Source organism: Orussus abietinus, unplaced genomic scaffold (genome assembly GCF_000612105.2).
Source record: "Orussus abietinus isolate OABI.00-Male unplaced genomic scaffold, Oabi_2.0 scaffold73, whole genome shotgun sequence".
In the NCBI taxonomy this organism is placed as follows: Eukaryota; Metazoa; Arthropoda; class Insecta; order Hymenoptera; family Orussidae; genus Orussus; species Orussus abietinus.
Genome location: NW_019394248.1, coordinates 126,103 through 144,608, shown reverse-complemented (window position 1 = coordinate 144,608; position 18,506 = coordinate 126,103). Strand labels below are relative to the sequence as shown.

The following is an 18,506-nucleotide window of genomic DNA, read 5'->3' as shown; positions in this document are numbered from 1 at the left end:
CGAACCGAAGAAATATTTTCTAAAGTAAAGGAGTTTGCAAAATATTTCCTTGGTACCATTTGAAAGAAATATTTTTTTGGACAAATGGATTTTTTTTCTCAGAGCACGATTCGAGACGATAAACATTTTTTCGTTGCACCTACAAATTCGTAATACTTCAAATGTATCGGTTCCTTCGCTATTAACGTAATCGGACATTTTCAGCTACAGATACGGCTGACTTTTATAGAAACGTGTCCACTACCTGTCCGCGTAGAAAAATAAAATTGCCTGGATTAATCCGTTAACGAGACGGTTTTCCTGCGGATGGGCTTCCGGAACATTGAATTTTTTATTTTTCTCCGGATGAAGTGCAAACGTGATTTCTTCCGGGATACGGTTCGTTTCGGAAAACGTTCGACTTCCGTAAATCGTATTCGATCTCGTCCGTTAGTGGCGGCGATTTAAGGCACGGGGGAGTGCGGGGGAGTGCGGGGGAGGGGGAGGGGGCGATAAAAAGGCTCGGCGGGGTCGGGGTGGGGTCGGAGGGCTCGGGAGGGGTCGCCGGGTCGGCGGGGGAGGGAGGCCGGTGTCAAAGGAGAGAGAGGCTCGAGCCGGCCCCGCGGCCAATGAGAGGCGTCACGGGGCTTGCCCGGGACTCGACCCCACCTTCGGTCGCCATGGCAACGGTCGGGCCGCGAGAAACCGGCTCGGCGGCTCGGGGTGGGGGGAGCAGGTCGGTGTCAGGGGTCGCGGGAGTCGGCAGTCGGTCTCTGGTCGGCCGCGGGAATAGTCGTAGCGGTCTCGGCGGTCTCCAGCGCGGCGCGTCCCGGGGCGAACCCGTGGCCTTTCGAGTGCGCGGCCAGGGTGCGCGAGAGCGAGCGAGCGAGGTGCGGGTCGTGGCTTCGAATGAGACAGGCCGGCCGGTGGACCGTGCCGCGTGGATCCGCCGGTGAGGCGACGCGGTCGGTGCGGCCTCCGGCCCCGGAGGGCCGCGCCGCGTCCTAGGGAGCGCAGAGCGACCGGGGCGACAGGACCGCATCCTCGCCAGGGTGGTTCGAGGGGGGTCGGTCGGCGCGGACGCCCTGGCGACTGCCGGGGTGGTTTACCCGCCCGCGACGGCGACGCTCTTCCCGGGCCGGGTGCCTCCACACCCACCCCCCGAGTTCACCACGTTGGAGCTGGGGTTCCCGCCGCGCGGCACCGCCGCCTCCATGGCGCTGGTGGCGCCGCCGCCCTCCTGGGCCTCGAGGGACCTCGCGGCGGCGGCGGCCGCCAGCGGGCCCCTCCAGGTCGGGCCCCCGCCCATGCCGCCCGCCACCCACCTGACGCCCTCCGCCACCCCCGAGGACATCACCTGCCTCGTGCCCTCCGGCGCCGTCCTCAACCCCCGCGACCCCCGCGACCCCCTGCCGCCCAGCACCACCCCCGGCAGCCAGGCCAACAGCTCGCAGTCCGGCAGCTCCCAGACCGACAAGTCGCCCAACATCGAGTGCGTCGTCTGCGGGGACAAGAGCAGCGGGAAGCACTACGGCCAGTTCACCTGCGAAGGTGCGTGCTCGACCCTCGAGTTTACAGTGCGCTACGTAACGAGAATGTCCCCGGTGATTCGATTCTCGGCGAATTTATAGCTATTTTTCGGAATTTCATTTTTCAACGAGATTCGACTTGCTTTCAATTGTTCTAAGTTCGAGTGATCGTTGTGCCGCCGAAGAGATTGCATTGCCGGAACATTCTCGGTTATATTCCTGTGTGTCTCATTTGATAAACGCAAATTGAACGGGATGATCAGTGCCATGATTAGCATCGAGAGATGAAGGTGGAGAATCGGGGAAGAGGGTAGAGAGATTTGCATATGAGCGAAAATTGACCCTGGGTGTAGAGAACGTTTTGGCATCGTTGATTTATTTCGAGGTGTTCTTGCGAGGTGAACATAGTATGGACGTATTGTGAATACGATGTAAACAATGTATCCCGGGATTGCGGGAAATTGCGACGTGGATTGTTACTTAGGTCTGGAATGTTATGTTCTATTTATTTTGACGCGGTCCTTCCGAGTGAACCCCGATTAATGGACGTATCGTGTCCTGGGAAAAAAATCACATTGAACCGATGAAATATTTCGTTAAATTGAAGAATAATTATTTAACTCAAAGGAGAATAAATTGTTGCGACGTGGAAATAACCTCGTCGAAGGACTCGCGAAAAAGCGTCTCGTCCGTTGACTCGAAGGAAGCCCTCGTTGCGTAAAGAGCCGTAACTCGACGAGGGGCTCCAAAGACGAGCGGAAACAGAGAGAGAGAGAGACCCGACGACGACTCGACTCCATGGGGGGTCCCGGTCGCCGGGAACGTCACCCTTGGGGCATCCTCACCTGTTTCCCGCGGACGAGATGCTCGCCGTCGCGGCGCCGAGGGCTCCGTTAATTTATGCGCCCCGCTCCGGGGAGCTCCGGGGAACACGGAGAGGAAAAAAAGGACCCGGGGAAAAAAACAAAGAGCCACCCATTAATAACCCGGTGGGGTGTTCGCGGACCGCTTACGAGTCCGTTAAGGGACTAATAACGATGTAATTCAGGCAGGTTGGGGTCTACCGAGAGAATCCTAACCTCCGGAAACGAACTACCCTTATAATCCGTGAATTGAAGTTTTCCTTGAAAGGAATAAGGGAGGGATGGGGTATGTATTTTTCCCCCGGTTTTTCCGCGAAGCAATTGTTTCGTCGATGTAAGAGAAATATCCCTGCAGGTACAGTTTCTTGTTGCGACCGTGAATCTCTTTTCCTGTCGGTGGATAACGACGCGGGGCGAACTCTAGGCCCGATAAATAAAAAATAGCGGAGCTCCTCCCAGGGGGTGAAGATCTCGCAGCCGGACTCCGACGTATCCGGGTAACGAAGAATTGTGGCGTGCATCCAGCTCTGGACCGCGCAAAGAGTGCTCCGCCGCTTAATCGGAATCTACAGAGAACGGCGAAATCGGAATTTATGTCCCCCAATGGCCACGACCTATCGTTCCGGATTAGGCCTCTTATTGATACGAAATTGCCACGGTGATTTACGTTTCGGGGATGATTTATCGCCGCCCTGTGATCGGCTGATAAGAAATCCAAATCCAGAAATATATCGCGGATATGTCGCGGATAATCGCGGGTATCCCGGATACGGCAATTCCGCGACCGGTCGAGGGTAGCTCGTTGCGATTGCCGATGACTTTGCAGGTCGATCGAGCACTTTCCTGCCCGGCGAGCGACAAAACCTGGGAGATTGCCCCAGTTAGAACGAGATGCGGTTTTTCTTCCTATCTTTCCTCTTTTTTTCCCTTTTCAACCGACATTTTGCGGCGACGGCTCGGCGACGTGGAAGCGCGCGATATTCCGCGGACCGACATCGACATCGGTGCCCGCGAGTTGAATCCCACGTTTACCTCCAGTCCTGTATTTTTTTTTTTTTTGCACTCTCGAGGTGCAGAGACGATATTTGCAATCAAGCTCAGTTATCTTGGGTCCGATTTTGCTCTAATTTTAATCTCTCTCGGTCTGGCGAATCCCTTTTATGGGGGGTCCCGGGGGAACGAGGGGATCGAAGTGGAAACCACGGTTTAATCCGCTCTCGAGCCGCACTCTGACGGATGGTCGAACCGTCGGATATTCGGCGATAACTCGTTGCGGATGTTCCTGAAATTTCGCGACCGCGCACGCGCACTTCGCGATAATCGGGGCCGCCCCCCGATTGGCGCGTCACGCGGCTGCCCGACAAATTGACGATAATTCCCGGTCGTTTGACATCGCTTGACATCAAAATCAATCCGTCCACGTAATAAAGCGATCGCCGACAATCAGCGCGATTACGCCAATGAACGTCCGATGCGGAACGCTGCGCATCCCGGATGCGCACGCGTCGTTCCAGGAATTTAGCGCTCCTTCTCGCGACGATCCGTCCCGGAATCTTGTCGTCACCGGATAAACGCAAAGTAGCGGAATTCATGATTTACCCGCGTAATTTTAGTGGAAATAGGGTGGACGGGGTAAAAAATTAACGTTCATCCACGCACGATTTTTTTTTTGTTTGAACAGGTGAAACACGCTATTTTTTTTGCAACATATTTTATACAATTACTGTCAACGGTTTTACACCTTTCCTTAACGTGTATTCCGCCATCTTGCGTTTATCGGGCAGAGGGCGCTGGCCGCTGTCTCCCTCCCTCTCTCTCTCGAGGTGGCCTCCAATTATCGCGGCTACAAATCGAACCGCTCCCAGAGATAAACGTCGGCTATATAATTAAAGCAGAACCCGGATCATCCCGCGGATGGGCGCGGATGGGCGCGGATAGCGGCGATAAATCCGGATTTTTACGAGGGCGCGAGAACGCCCGGCGACGGAACCGCGCGCTCCGCGGCGGGACGACGCTAGGAAGTGGACGCTTCGGGATTTGATTAATGACCCCGCGGTCTTTTCCGGTCGGCCAACGGGCCGTTCCGCCTACCGAAACCGGACCCGTTCCCCCGGTTTGCGAAATCCGCCTAAAGGGCCCCTCGGCACGCATTATGCGGCCCGGTCGCGTCCCCTGGGAACCGCATCGGGCCCGTCGCAGGAAACTGGTCCGCCCGTGGTCAACTGACCGTGGATAATGGACGGGAGTGCGGGGCCCGCGACCTCGCAAGGCGGTTTCCGCGACTTCTGGAAAGGCGGGCCCGGTGCGTGGATTTCGGAGCCTGGGATCCTGCCACGCGAATTTCTCGCAAGTGGGAGTGACGGGGGCGTCGGATTCTCGTCGCGTCGAGGATATTTCGCGGAGTCGTCGGACTCGAGATCCAGCGACAAGGGGTAATGCACTCCGCGTTTTGAGGACCCGTGAGTCCCGACATATTGGGCCTGATTCCCAAATTCGACGTTCCGGGATTTCCAGGTACCGAGTTTCCGAGAGAAGCACGGGAGATAAGTCCGAAATCCTGTCGCGACGGGGACGTCCCGTAGAATTTCTAAGGCCCGGCCGTAAAGGCGGACCCTTAATTCGGGGGCCGAGTTTTACGAGCTTCCGACTCGACTCGGACCCCCCGTTCCTCCGTGCCGATGGACGATCGTTCCTCCAGGCAGTAAATCAGAAAAGCCCGAGTCGCGAGAGCACCGCCGTGCCTTGCGTACCTCTCCGAGGTCCCGATCCTCTATTTCGAGTCGCGTCCTGCCGCGGGCACGGGACTCCCGGGACTCCCCCAGGACTCGCCCCCGCCTGATTTCGGGATCCGCGAGGACATTAATCTGCCGATTACAGGATCCCCGGGTCCTCCCCTTCTGGGTAGCGCGCCGAGGAACAGGGTTTCCCGTCTCCGGGTATTCCGTAATAGTCGTTCCGCGGCGACTCGACCGCACCGCGACCGCAACCGGAAGCTCGTTCCGAGTTGGGTCGAAGCCGGGCTCCGGCTCTTCCGGGATTCTCTGGTGGGGTGACGCGTTTCCGTCTCGATATCTCTTTGATTAATTATCCAATCGGTTCGATCCTTTGGCCGAGTCGACGATTTTTTAACTTTTGGTGAAATCGAGCTCTCGTCCACCTTCGATGATATCGAACGACGCGGAGAGCGGGCCGCCCTCGACCACGCACGGACGTCGCTCGAGAGTATCCGTCTCCAGGATCATAGTAATTACCGCGGTGTGTGGGTAAACCAGTGCTTAAGACGGGACATTACTCGCGGTGGATTACACGTGACGTCGGTGCCGGTCACGTTACACCTCGGAGGGTACTCGCGGAAACGCGCGCTCTCCTTCTGCCGCGAGTACCCGCGAATTATGCGCCGAGTCGTCTCCTCGCCCGACAATGCCGGGAGTAACGGGCCCGACCCCCCCCTGGGGACGAAATAATGAGACTCCCTTTATGAGATCCTCGAAAATTAAAAATTACATGACCGTACTTTGACATTAATCCTGCGATGCCTCCACGTCCTGCACGATGAAGAAGGAATAGTTGACTGAAACGCATATCGTTGACATAGACGTTCTTGGCGGAATCGTATACAATTACAGGAGACAATTATTTTACCGAGGAGGAAGATTCACGTTGATTTAAAAGAAATTTCCTTTACCCAATTCCGTTTCTCTCGACGTACTCGATCGCAGGATTTTTTCTTCGCGATGAGTAATTTATACTCGGAAAAATTTCCGACGATATGATTTGCGGCCCAAAAAATTCGCACCGATCGCGAGGGTCTTCCGGGGATGTACGGAAAGAGAGATCGCCGTCTCTCTCTTTCTCGGTTTCGCTCCCTCTCGAGGGCTTCGCGACCGGGTATCCGGTCGCCCCCTCCACGACCCCACTCCCCCCGCGAACGTCTTGCGCTTACTTACGGACTTACGGACTTACGTCTACCCTACGGCCCGCCGGGAAGCCAGACATCCTGCAGGCCCCGCGGGCTAATCGGTCTAATGAGATCATATTCTATTATTCCGACTTTGTTAATCTTTATTAATCTCGTTTCCAAGGGGCGCGGGCACCGCGAGAGAAAGAGAGAGAGAGAGAGAGAGAAAGAGTCGCTGCGTATCGCGTTCCTAATTGTCGGAGGCATTTGCCCCCGCGGTTGGGGGGGCGCACTTAAACGCGATTCTCCCCCCTCTCCTGGGGAGGGATTCACTCGCACTTGGCCGACTTTTTCCGAGTTCTAGAGTTCCCCCCGGGAGAGGGTGAAGGCCGGACGAATTCCGATTTTACCTGCCGATCGCTTTCGGAAAGGTGAGACGCGCCACGTTTTGATCGGTCGAGAGGTGGGATTTTTTTCTGCCGATGTCTTGACGGGAGGGCACTTTTCTTTTATTGGTCGACGATTCGCGGTTCACGGCTCCAGGCTGCGCGCCAGGTGGAATTACCGACTCACCTGGACGCATCCTCTGTGACCAATTATCCCGCTAACGAAGCCGCGCACGCATCGCGGGTTACCCTGCAATAACGGGGTCTAATTAATTATAACAATGTCGTTAATTTTGCACCGACGAGACGCCACTGACCGGTAGTCCCTCCGTTTCTTCCCTCTTCCGCTCTTTTCTCCGGAATTCTTCCGGAAATTCGACGCGGCGAGATCTCATTCGCGGCAATAAATTTCTGGAAAATTTACCGCGAGAAATTCCCAATCTCGCGGAGAGGACGTGATTTTTCTCGCGTGGTTAGGAACCGATGGGGATAGGTAACGAAAGTGGGGGGAGGCCGTAAAGAGTCCTGGCAATGAAAACGGGTGGACGTCCGTAAAGAGTCCCGCTCGGAGGCGCAGGTTCGTCGAGGAAATCTCGCTCGCCTCGGGAAGGCATCCGGGAGGAAGGGGTCGCTCGGAACGGTTTATAATCGGCGAAGAGGCCAGGCTGCACGCGGGCGAGGCTCGTGCACAGGGCGGTGCTTAAGTCGTGCCAGGAGATGCCCGGGTATTATAAGTCGCGGGCCATAACCATTCCAGGCGACGACGGACCGCCATCGCCGTCGTCAACCACCGTCATCAGGCTCGGTAACGCGAGGCTTACGGCGTCCCGACGACGCGATGCGCACGAGCGGCCATTGTCTCGCGAGGGACGTCTCGAGACTCCGATCGAGGACCATTTTTTAATCGATTACCCGGGCGCGATCTCTCACGCGGAAAGAAGAATTCACGGTCGATACCGAGATACGTTCCTTACCGCGACAAACGTGACGCGGAGAATGATAAGAGCCTTAATGTTAGCCTATCCCTTGAAAATCGTTTTTCGCGGTACGGTTAAAAAATGTCCCATTAAGGGATCAATCCTGTTGAATTTAATTTCTTACGTGGACCGTTAGCGGTGACGTGTCTGTAAATGTCAGATGGTACCGTAGCTGAAAATGTCTTCGGGATCACGAGGTAGTGCCGATGGGGAATTCTTTTTCATCGATTTATCTGGATGAGATCTCGGAAGGCACCTGGAAGTCTCGAGAGAGAGAAAGAGAGGGAGAGGGATTTCTCGGGAGGGGAGACGGTATCGGAAATCGACTGGTTTTTCTCCGCGCGACGTCTCTCGCGGATAATTCAATTAAACCGCGATTTACGGCCCGAGCGCCCCGTGCGGCGTAATTGAAGGAAACCTTTACGAGCCGAATTTTTCCACCGCCAGGGAAACCGGCGCCGTTTCTTCGGAGCCTGTTAGTTATTTCTATATTTATTTATTTATGGTGGAGGATGGTCCGGGCTCGGTTTCTTCTTCCTTGCCTCTCTTCTTTAGCCTCCAGGAAGAGGCGGTCGAGTTTTTCCCCCGCAAGGAGCGTCCCCGCGAGAGAAATCCCGCGTGCGGAGAGAAACCCGTTGGTCCATCGAATTTCACGATTCACCGCGCACGAACGACGCGTATCGCCGATATGCGGAGAAAGGGGCGATCATTCGCGCATTTCGAGCGATCTGCAGGTTGATCCGACTCGATCGGAAAAATTGAGGATCGATTACGATATCGACAGTGTCGAGGCCAATGACGCGTACCGTCGATCTACGTAGGAAGGGCGATTTTTCGCGCGTTCGCGGATTTGGAGCGATCTGGAGTTTCATCCGACTCGATCGGAAAAATTGAAGATCGATTATCTGCCGCATCGATTAAAATATCGCCAGCGCCGCGGCGAATGGGAAACGCGTTCCGTGACCGCGCTCGCCTCCTCTCGCGCGCGTGTAATGGCCATTAGTCTCGCTCTTCGTAATTCGCTCGGTTGTGTTCCCTCTCCTTTTCTCCCGCAACTCCCGCGTCGTTAAAAATCCGCGTTCAACCTGGCTCCGCACGGCGGAACGCCCCTCGGGGAGCGTCCGTTTTCCGGAGTCCCGATGTTGGGACTTCCAGTTGTTTTCATGCCGCGAATATTTCCACGTAGACCTTTACGGTCATGGGGTCCGAAATAATTAGCGACATTAACGCGTTAATTTATTAGATAGTTGGGTTGCGTAATTTTATAAACTCGAGAGAATTCTCTGTTCTTAATTTCACTCGACCCAATGATTCCGTTGAATTTATTACAACGGTTGAAATCGTCAAATTCATAAAAATGGTCGAAATCATTAAATTGCCTAAAATGATAAAAAACGTGAAATTCACCCTACGTACCGGAATGCCCATCGCGTCCGGGACACAAGAATCGGGCACGTCGGCGATCACCTTCGTGCCCTCTCGTGTCCCTTCCCAACCTGCGGCCGTTCCGCGCGGTCACGCTCACGGGGGACCCGCGAATGCACCGCCGGTAATTGCTCGGGCCATTATAATAAACGCGACCTATTAAAATTAAATCAACTTCTCATTAGACGCAGAAAGGTCGGCTCTAACACGCGGCGGCGATTTCGCGACTTCGTTCGACTTTGCCCGATCGGCGGAATCGATCGATAGGCCAATCGATCGGGCGGGGGACGAGTGTCGCAACTCGAAGGAAAACGCGCTCGCCGCAACGAGGCCGCGCGAGCGGAAGACTCCGCTGACGTTTTAGCAAACCCCGCGCGACGCGTTTCCCAGCCGCTCAAAAAACATGGGAAGAGCTCGATCGTTTGCATGCACCTGCGGTATCGCCGCTGTTCTTCCGCGTGCGCCGGTTGCGACAATCGTCGCGGTTTTCTCGCCGCAAATTGGAGCGGATTTGAACTCGGTACGCGGACTAACAGGGCGAGGGCGAGTCGACGGAGCGGAAAAGTAGCGGCCAGTTCTCGTGCGGTTTCCAATCGGATCTAACCCGCCGCGTGCGGTTTTCCGCGACCCGTCGCGACCGGCCGTGTCGTCGCGACGCTTGACCTCGTTCCCCCGAGGAGTGGCCGCGGGGGCGTCGCCTCGAGAGCGGGGCTTCTTCGGCGTCAACCCCTCGTCGGAGGGACGCCTTTTCTCGAGGAAGATTTAAATAATTTGAAAACACGTTTTTTTTTTTTTTTATAACAATTTATACGGTCATTTCCAACGATTTTCAGAGATTTCTGCTTGCGATTTCCAGTTGATTTCTGCGCGATCTCGAGTAGTAAAATCCACGATTTTCTATACCATAATGCTCCATGGTTTAATTGTCAGTCGAGGCGACGCACCTTCGCGCTCCTCCGCGCGACCCCTTGACCCGACGTCGGCGCGCTCGCGTTTACGGCGCGGATTTATCGCCCAGGTTTACGTTTGTTAAATCGAATCCCGCGTCACACCTTCGGGGCCGTTTCTCCCGGCGATTATAACTTTAAATGAACCCCCTTCGGAAGTCGCGACGTCGGAATGCCGTCTGCTCAATCGGCGATAATAGCAGGAGAGGGGCGCGGAGAATTTCACCGAGAGGAAGATCTCGAGGTTCCTGCACGGGAGAAGAATGTCATTGTACCGAAGAAATATTTCGAGGGATTCCACGATCCGCGAGATGATCAATTCGGATCGAACTTGAGAATGTCGATCTCGGGAGTCGGAGTTTCTCATAACGGTGAGGCCTCTCGCGTGGAAGCCGCTCTCTTTACGAGTTAACCCCGAGGTGCGGTGGCTCGGTTGCATTGTGCACGTTGCAGAATTTGCGTAATCACGTGTCATTGTTCCGGCCCCCGCGGCTGGGCTAGCGAGGCCCTGGAAGACCCAGGGAAGTCTGGGAAGGACTGGGGAGGCCCACCGAGGCCCAGCTCTCTCGCTCGTCCCGGTCGCGCCGACGATACCCCTCACGTGGGCCGGTCGGACCGCCGACGTGAAACGCGCAAAACGTGCGGCCGCATCTCCCGCGAGTCATCATTTCCCCGCCGTGGGATCCTGCGGGATTGAATTACGTGCGTGTAACTACTCCGGCTGGAATGCGCGACGTGCACGGGCTCGGACCTCGGGATGCACGTCCGCGCGCCCCGCGGTGTCGTACACGCACGGCACGCACGGGAACGCGCACACGTGGAAATGTAGGCATGTGGAAAATATACGTGTATAAAAATATACGTTGGAATATGTTTACTTGAAAAAAAAAAAAAGAATGTGTACAGAAATTAATGATTTTTTTTTTTCGTTTCTTTCATTTTCAGAATGAAAGCTCTTGAAATTAATTCTTATATCTTGCTGAATCGATAATTTGTCTTTTGCAGGGTGCAAGAGCTTCTTCAAGAGGAGCGTCCGGAGGAACCTGACGTACTCGTGTCGAGGAAACCGAAACTGTCCCATCGACCAACACCATAGGAACCAATGCCAGTTCTGCCGCCTGAAGAAGTGCCTGAAGATGGGCATGCGCCGGGAAGGTATGCATTGTACTGAACCCTTTTTCAACTACTTTATTAGACCAAGGACGAGGCCGTGAAGCTGGCACGGAGATCGCGTCCATTCGGAACGTTTTTACCGGAGATCCATTTTGACTTCTCCTTTACGTTACATTTTTATAAAAAGACACGTCTCCGTGCTTGGTTCCCCTCGAAGCGCCTCGCCACGCCGAAGGTGCAGGAGGTGCATCCCATGCAGGCTCGAAAGTGCACACAATGCATCGAGTGAAATGACTCGAGTACCTTGAATGGAACGTTTCATTGAACCAGGGAAATGTTTCTTTGAGTGGTATCGATGAAACATGTAATTCGAAAAATAATTATTTCATGAAAATAAACTCGAATAAATTGGATACACGGTTTCTTTGGAAGTTATCACAATTCACGTGAGCTTATTTCAGGCGAATAATTATTCTTGTATTAAAGAAATATTTCTTCGGTTAATTGATATTTTTTTCGTAGAGTATTTCTCGCTCCGTTTTGCCTGCTTTCGGCGTGGTAGGGCTTTTAGTGATTTAAGAGCATTTAATTGCGATCCACTGCACCTGCCGTCCTCTACGGACACTCGGAGAGGATCTTCCTCTCTTTTCTTGAAAACTACAATAAAATAATACGAGAGGAAATCTGACGAAGCCGTGCTGGAATGTGGCCAGAGACGCGCTCTTAAGGCCGCATCGCGGGGATGTACGAGCGGGCAAATCGCAATTATTAAGTGCCTGCATAGTTGGGAAGGGCGGAGGGGGGATATCCTCCCTTTTTCCTTTCTGCTCTTCGTTTTTCGTTTCTCGACGTTGCTCGGCGCATCCGAAAACCTTCGGAGAGAGTATCGAGGATCGAGTGCGCACGCATGCGCGGCCGGAGCGTGCCGAACGGGTTCATCGGTGTATAGGTAAACATTTAATTGCGGGACCAGTGCGGAAAGACCGGACAGGTTCTCACGCCTCTCCTGCTCGCTCGGCCTCGTTACCTAGGCCCTCTCTCTCGCTCCCCTCCTTCCCCGCGTCGTTCTCTCTTTTTCTATCCCGCCACTCCGGCCGCGGTTCTTCGCGGCGCGATAAAATCTGACCTTGTTTAAGTTGGGCACGCCGGGCTCGGATATATCACGAGCCCAGTGTCGCCGCGACGAGACCCCATTTCTGGGCCCTATCGGGCCCCTGCGCGCGAGGGCAGAAAATCGGGCCCGACGAGTCCATGACTTCTCTCACACTTTCATTCTTTTCGAGGGGATGTGAAAGTGGCATCCGAGGTGTCGATCGTTCAAACGTGTACGGGTTATATATAAGCACGGGTTGAAGCTTGAAAATTATTCGATGCCACCGGTTTGGAGAAAAGTTATATAAATATTTCGTCAAGGGCCTGGAGGCAGGACCGGGCCCAATTTTCTCGACTTCCCTCGAAAGTCCCTTTGACTCCTCGAGGAGGCGCCCCCGGGATTCCGCGAAAATGCAGAGAGCAAGATGGGCCTTATCCGGTGTCGCGACTCCCGCGACACGCGAGGGGCCCAGTCCCGGGTCCGCGAAATGCCCGGACTCGAGTTTCCCACAGGCGCCACTCGAGGCCCGTTTCCCTCTTCCTCTTTTTTCCCTCCCGTGCCGGCCGTGTCACGGCGACATCCGCCCATTATAAGGCCCTGCGACCGCGCGTTTGATAATAATTCGAGCCGAGCCGAGCCGAGCCGAGTCGAGTCGAGTCGAGCCGAGGCACGCGAGAAGGCCCCGCGAAACGAGAGGATCGGCCGTCGAGTCGGCGAGGAAACGAGGAGACGCTGGCCGGACGTCTGGGGCCCGAGGGGCCCGAGGGGCCCGGGGGGCCCGGGGCCCAGGGCCCAGAGAGGGACGAGCCGGGAAGGGAGGCCGACCGGCCAGGGGGCGGGGGCGGAGGAGACGGTGGTCCGAGGTCAGCGGGGTGCATGACCTTAGCCGGGGCCCGGGGCTCGGGGCCCGGGGCCCGCGGAAGGAAGGGGCCTCCTCGGGCCCCGCAGCCAGACAGGATGCGCCCGAGATTACCCCTCGCAGATACTGTCCGCGGTGATTACGGAAATCTAGGAAGCCGCTCGATTTAATTAAGCCTTAATTGCCCCCTCCAACGGGGGGCCCGCGATTCGCGAGAGAAATCCCCCCAGCCAGGACCCATCGGTGGTCTCGTCGCGATAACTCGGATATACCTCTTCATTTTTTTTTTACCCCCCCCTTTCCATGGAGCCCAGAATTTCCCCGTGGAAGGGAGCCCGGGCACGCGAGGTTTCCGCGATGTGCGGCCCCCCCTAGGTTAGGCACACGCGATCCGCCGCGGCCGAGACGCTCCGTTTCCCCCGCAATCGCAGGGTAATCTCGGATTCTGGAAACGCGAAAGGGGGGAGTGATTTCCCGGCGAGCGTTCGGGACCCGCAAAAAGGCCCCGGGAAACGCGCGGGGCAGGGGGGGCCCCCTTGAGCAAATAACCCTCATTTCTGCGCCGGCGAGACCTGCATTCAGAAAGTCATTATCAAATGACCCGTGCACGCCCGTTATAATTACGAGGGGCCGTTGCACAACCTCGTATCAGTCTGAATCGAACCACCGAACCGTGCCCCGGAGAACGCGAGTCGGCCCGACCCGGCTCGGCTCGGCTCGAAGGACGCGCGTCGGCGGGAACGCTAAATGATCTCGTCGCAGGTTGCGAAAGGAAGTCGGACGTTAAACGGCGGGACTCCCGAAGAAATCCTCGTTTCCTTTGTCGCGAGTACGAACCGATTTTTATTATGAATTTAAAGATTTTCATGAAACGCAATCTTATATAAAAAAAATTTTTTTTTTTTTTTTCATTCATATACGGCGTGCCATATATTTTTATTGATACAAGTATCCGCGTCAAACGTTGACGTTTACCGCGAAAAGGAATTGAATTATTACGGGCACTCGGTCATTCTTTGGCGTATATCGTCCCCCCTCCTTTGGGCCGGATCCGCGGGCCCTAGGGCCCACCGGACCCGACCTCGTCGTGTTCCCGGTCCCCGTGCCTCACCCCTCGCGGAAGATAACTCGCGATTATCGCGATCGCGAGCGATCGCCTCTCTCGCTCCCTCGCGGCGTCCGCCGCGGCGACCACCCCCGAGGCGAGCGAGAGCGACGAGCGATTCCGCCGCGGAGAGAGCGAGGGGGGCAGCGGAAAAAGAGAGCCGCAATAGTTAGCGATAGCAATTAGAATTCCGTAGCGGGTGTTTGACTCGGTGCGGCCATTACGGGCGTATTAACCGAAATTAGGTATTGTTATCCGGAACGGTCGAGAAAGCGGGAGGGGGCAGGGGGGCCGGACCCCCCGACGGAGATTGCCGATATTACGGGAAGGGTCGGATCGTGACTTTAATCAATTAGCGGGGGCCCTTCCTCGGGGCCCGGGAAATGATCCGCAATCCGGCCCCGAGTCCCGCATCCGGTTTCCGCGGATTTCGAGTCTCCGACTCGTTAAAACCCCCTCGGTCCCATTTTTCGATTTTCGCTTGCCGCTTATCGCGATCCCCCTCCTAGTAGGCGAGTCCGTGAGGCCCAGAATACGGGGACTTAAGGTGATATGAAAGGGTTATTCCATATATACCAGAAAGTCAAAGTAGATTTAACAAACATTTCTCCAAACCGAAAAATGAAATTTGTCGAGAAAAAAAAAATATTGTATTTACCCCGAAGCTGTCGGTATTTGGAAGAATCTTTTTTAACGACTTAGATCAAATTTCTCGAGGTGTTTCACTTCACCTTAAGGCTCTGTCCAGGCGGGGCCCGTCGCTCGTTCGCACGGAAGACGAGGGACGAGGGGGGAGAGAATATTCCGCGGGGAAGACCTTGCACCGCTGAATATGCATCGACCGCGACCGATTGTAATCCCCCTTCGGACGGTGTCAGGCCCTCTTGACCCGTCAGTTTTGTCATGGTAATGCGCTACTTTGTATTTTAATGCACGGAAAGAGATTATACGGGTAAATATAGGGAAGTTGACTGATGCGAGGCGCGAGACGAGAGGCGGGACCCGCGCGCGCGGCGGAGACGCGGCGGAAAACGCGCGACGCCGCGGGCCCCGACTGGCCCCGTGACGGATGGACCACTCGCGCGGAATCGACTCCTCTTGAATTCCTCGGATTCCGAGCCCTCTCCGGGGCCCGACGGACTTCCGGAAGGAAATCCGGGACCGGGCCCAAAACGCTGGGACCCTCGGAAGAGATAATCCGCGGCGAGCGGGAGTCTATAAATTATTTAGTAGCCTTATCGAGTCGATGTCGGTCGATTCGACGGAATTCCGCGTTTCCCTAGGGGGAAATAATGGGCCATTTCCGAGCCTTCCAGGTCGGTAAACGGACCGACCTCTCGGGGCCCGCTCGCCGTGGGGCCCAACGACGGAGCTCGGGGCCCGTACAATCAGAATGTGAAAGTTCACCGGTAAAACGCGGCCAGCCCGATACTAAGTAGGCATATCCTACTTACGGCCGCGCGACTGCGTTCCGCGCTCGCCGGCGCTACTTTCCGCGCGGCGGAATCGCGGGGCCTTAATTCCTCCCCGTTTTTCGGTGCTTTTCTCGTCAACGTCGGCACCACCCGATAGTCACGCCAGTCGACGTCGCGTTTCCCTCGCGGCTCATCCGCTCCGGGATTCTCGGGTTTCCGGTTTAATGGGCGCACCGCCTGGGCGTTCCGCTTTGACACCTGCAACGATGTCGCGCCGGCGTCGCGACGCCTTTCGACCTTACCCCATCCCGTGGCCGCGTGCGTCCTGTCGCGACATCGATACCGATATCCCGAGGACGCAAAGGAGTCGCTCTTTCCGCCGATCGCGGGAAAATCGACGGAAAATAGAAATAGTGGGGACGCGTCCAGTAATTGGTCACATTCGCGCGAAAAGGGTGCGCGCGCACGAGGGAAGTGCTACGGAGACAGGTATACGCGTCTGCCCACGTCCACCTCGGACTGGTTCAGCCCAGGTGGGTTCCACGCTTCTGCGGTTAACGGCTGTTACACTATTTGCATCGGTCCCGCGGTAATTGCTGCCCTCTCGATTCCATTCCAATGCGCCGTGACTGCGTCGAGGTTAGAATGACTCGCCTTCGCGAGATCGAGATCTAGCCGTGTCCGCGATCGAGCACCTTCGATCCTTACGTCCCGAGGTACTCCCTCGTCACGTTTTAACCCTCGAAGAACGCGATGCCAGTGAATTTCATTTATTTAAAAAAAAAAAAGTGTATTCATCCGAGACAAGTTTTAGAAATTTTGGCGTTTTTATGTATTTAGAATGACCCTTTCGTGTCAATTTGAGCGAACGACGGGGTAGGCGGCGAAGGTGGCGGAATAGCAGTTTGGTAACGGGGGATGAATCGCGGCTCGAAGGAGAACGAAAGCAGATATTAATAACGGCGCGTACGATCGTTGCGTGGTCCCACCTCCCTGATCCCCACTCGGACCCCGTGGGCCCCATGGGCCCCCCGGGTCCCCTCCCCCTCGACCGCCTGCCTCAACGTTAATGTTGCTCGCATAGCATAGCGTGGCATGCGAGAGAACCTCTTCGCCTCCTCTCTCGCGCCGGCGGACACCGTGGGAATCTTAGGCGGGCCCGCCAACTCGGCGGTCCGTTCTGGACAAGTGTAACCTTGTAACCTCCTCCGACCCTTCCCGTCCGCGGCGGGTCCGATGGAAGGCCGATCGATCGCGCACACGAGACCGACGTCTTATGGGGTCCTAGGGTGGATTCTCCCGGGATTTCTGGAAAGGTGTTTGGTACGAATTTAAAGTCTGACTTTACTAGGGCGACTACTCTTTGAAGGAGTTTCTCTCGGATTTTGGGATCGGGCCCAAACGGGCCCCGAGTGATCGTGATGTATTGTGGGGCCTCGGGGTAGATTTTAAGTAGAAGATGTTCGGGATGAATTTCAAGTACGATTCCACTGTCGCGGCTGCATTTGGAGGAGGTTTCCCGCGGGATCTCGCGTCGGGCCCAACAGGGCGGGGGGAGTGCGGCGGCCGGTAACCATCCTTTCCCTCGAAATTATCATAATGGCTCGGAACGGAAGCATCGCCCCGAGCGGCTCGGCTCGGCACGGGTGGAAACGGCCCGACTCGGCCGCGCGGCCCGGGCCCAGACGGGCCGGATTCTCGCACGGCAATTACGTGACGTATTAATACCAGTTATTCCCCCGGCGGCCCTCCCGCGGACGCCCCGCGTTCGCAGGTGCTCCTCGACGCCTTCGCGAGGGACCCCTGGGCCCACTCGGACCTCGCTGATCGACCCGTTGGGCCCCGCTTGGATCGCGGAAATTAATTCCCCGGTAAGAACTCGTCGAGGGACGAGATCGCAAGAAACCGCGCGAAAACCTCCGATCGATGACGCCTCACCCCCGGAGGTTAGTCGGAATAATCGCAGGTTTGGGCCCCGGGGCCCAACATTTATCGCAGAAATAAATTCCTCGGCGAAAAGAGCTCCTCGAGGGATGAGACGGCGAGAAACCGCGCGAAAAGGCCGCGGCATAATCGCCGGTTTGGGCGATGGGCCCGCGGGCCCGATCCGGCGGGGCCCGAGGGACCCTCGTCCGGGCCTCACCTCGGACCTCGTCCTCGAGCGGACCCGCGCAGCCGCCGGAGGCGATCCCTCGTCCTGGCTCCTCCTCCGTTGCGTCACTCCCGCGTATTTATAAACGCGTGACGTAAGAAGTCGCGCTTCCGGCTCGGCCGCGCGAAATTCCTCCGCTCGAGGGAAGCCGCGCCTCCGCATCGATGCACCTGCTCTCCCAGCGGTGCATCTCGACCGCACCCCACCTAAGCCCCCTGCATCCGCCCGCTCCCAGAAATGGGCCTAACGAGACACCTCTCCGCCTAGCCTGGAATCTTTGGAATTCGAGACGCACTTTATTACGGATAAAAGGGAAATATAAGAGATAACTGACTCCCGTTAACGCCGAAATCTTTCCTCTCCGATAGGAAGAGACTCCAGCCGAATTCCGAAGAGCACGTAGGCGACTCGTTTGAGAGCGTCTTCCTTCTCTCTCTTCGTCCCGGTTTACGGTAAATCGTGAAAGTTCGCCGTTTGGTGCCCAGATTTTTTTCCTCCTCCTCCTCCTCCCCCCTTTCTTGAATATTTTTTTCGAGGCACGGCGCACGTCGCGCCGACCATGAGACGCAGGCATTTCCTCGACGCGTTGCGTCAGGCCCCTCGAATGGGCCCTAAGGCCCCGGGCCTGGATGACTCGAGCGGTCCTAGATTTTTCCATTGCGACAATGATTTCGTCGCTCCTAGGCCCTGACCCGTGTTTAACGAACTACCCTTGTTAACGTTTCGAGTTCTTGGGTTTTGAAACACCTTAAGGTGATGTGAAAT

General features: G+C 56.0%; 1 protein-coding gene across 2 annotated transcripts in view; it reads left to right on the top strand.

The window, feature by feature from the left end:
• The first annotated feature begins 764 nt into the window (after nt 1–764).
• Nucleotides 765–18,506, top strand: part of LOC105695163 (nuclear receptor subfamily 2 group F member 1-A) — a 51,208-nt gene continuing 33,466 nt past the window's right edge. Inside the window, exons 1-2 of one of the 2 annotated variants that reach the window (XM_012416516.1) lie at nt 765–1,530; nt 11,010–11,159. In XM_012416516.1, coding sequence (XP_012271939.1) covers nt 1,194–1,530; nt 11,010–11,159 — 487 coding nt within the window. In that variant the 5' untranslated portion in view covers nt 765–1,193. Of the gene's footprint in view, nt 1,531–11,009; nt 11,169–18,506 lie in introns of both variants that reach the window. The other variant, XM_012416506.1, reaches the window with a different exon arrangement.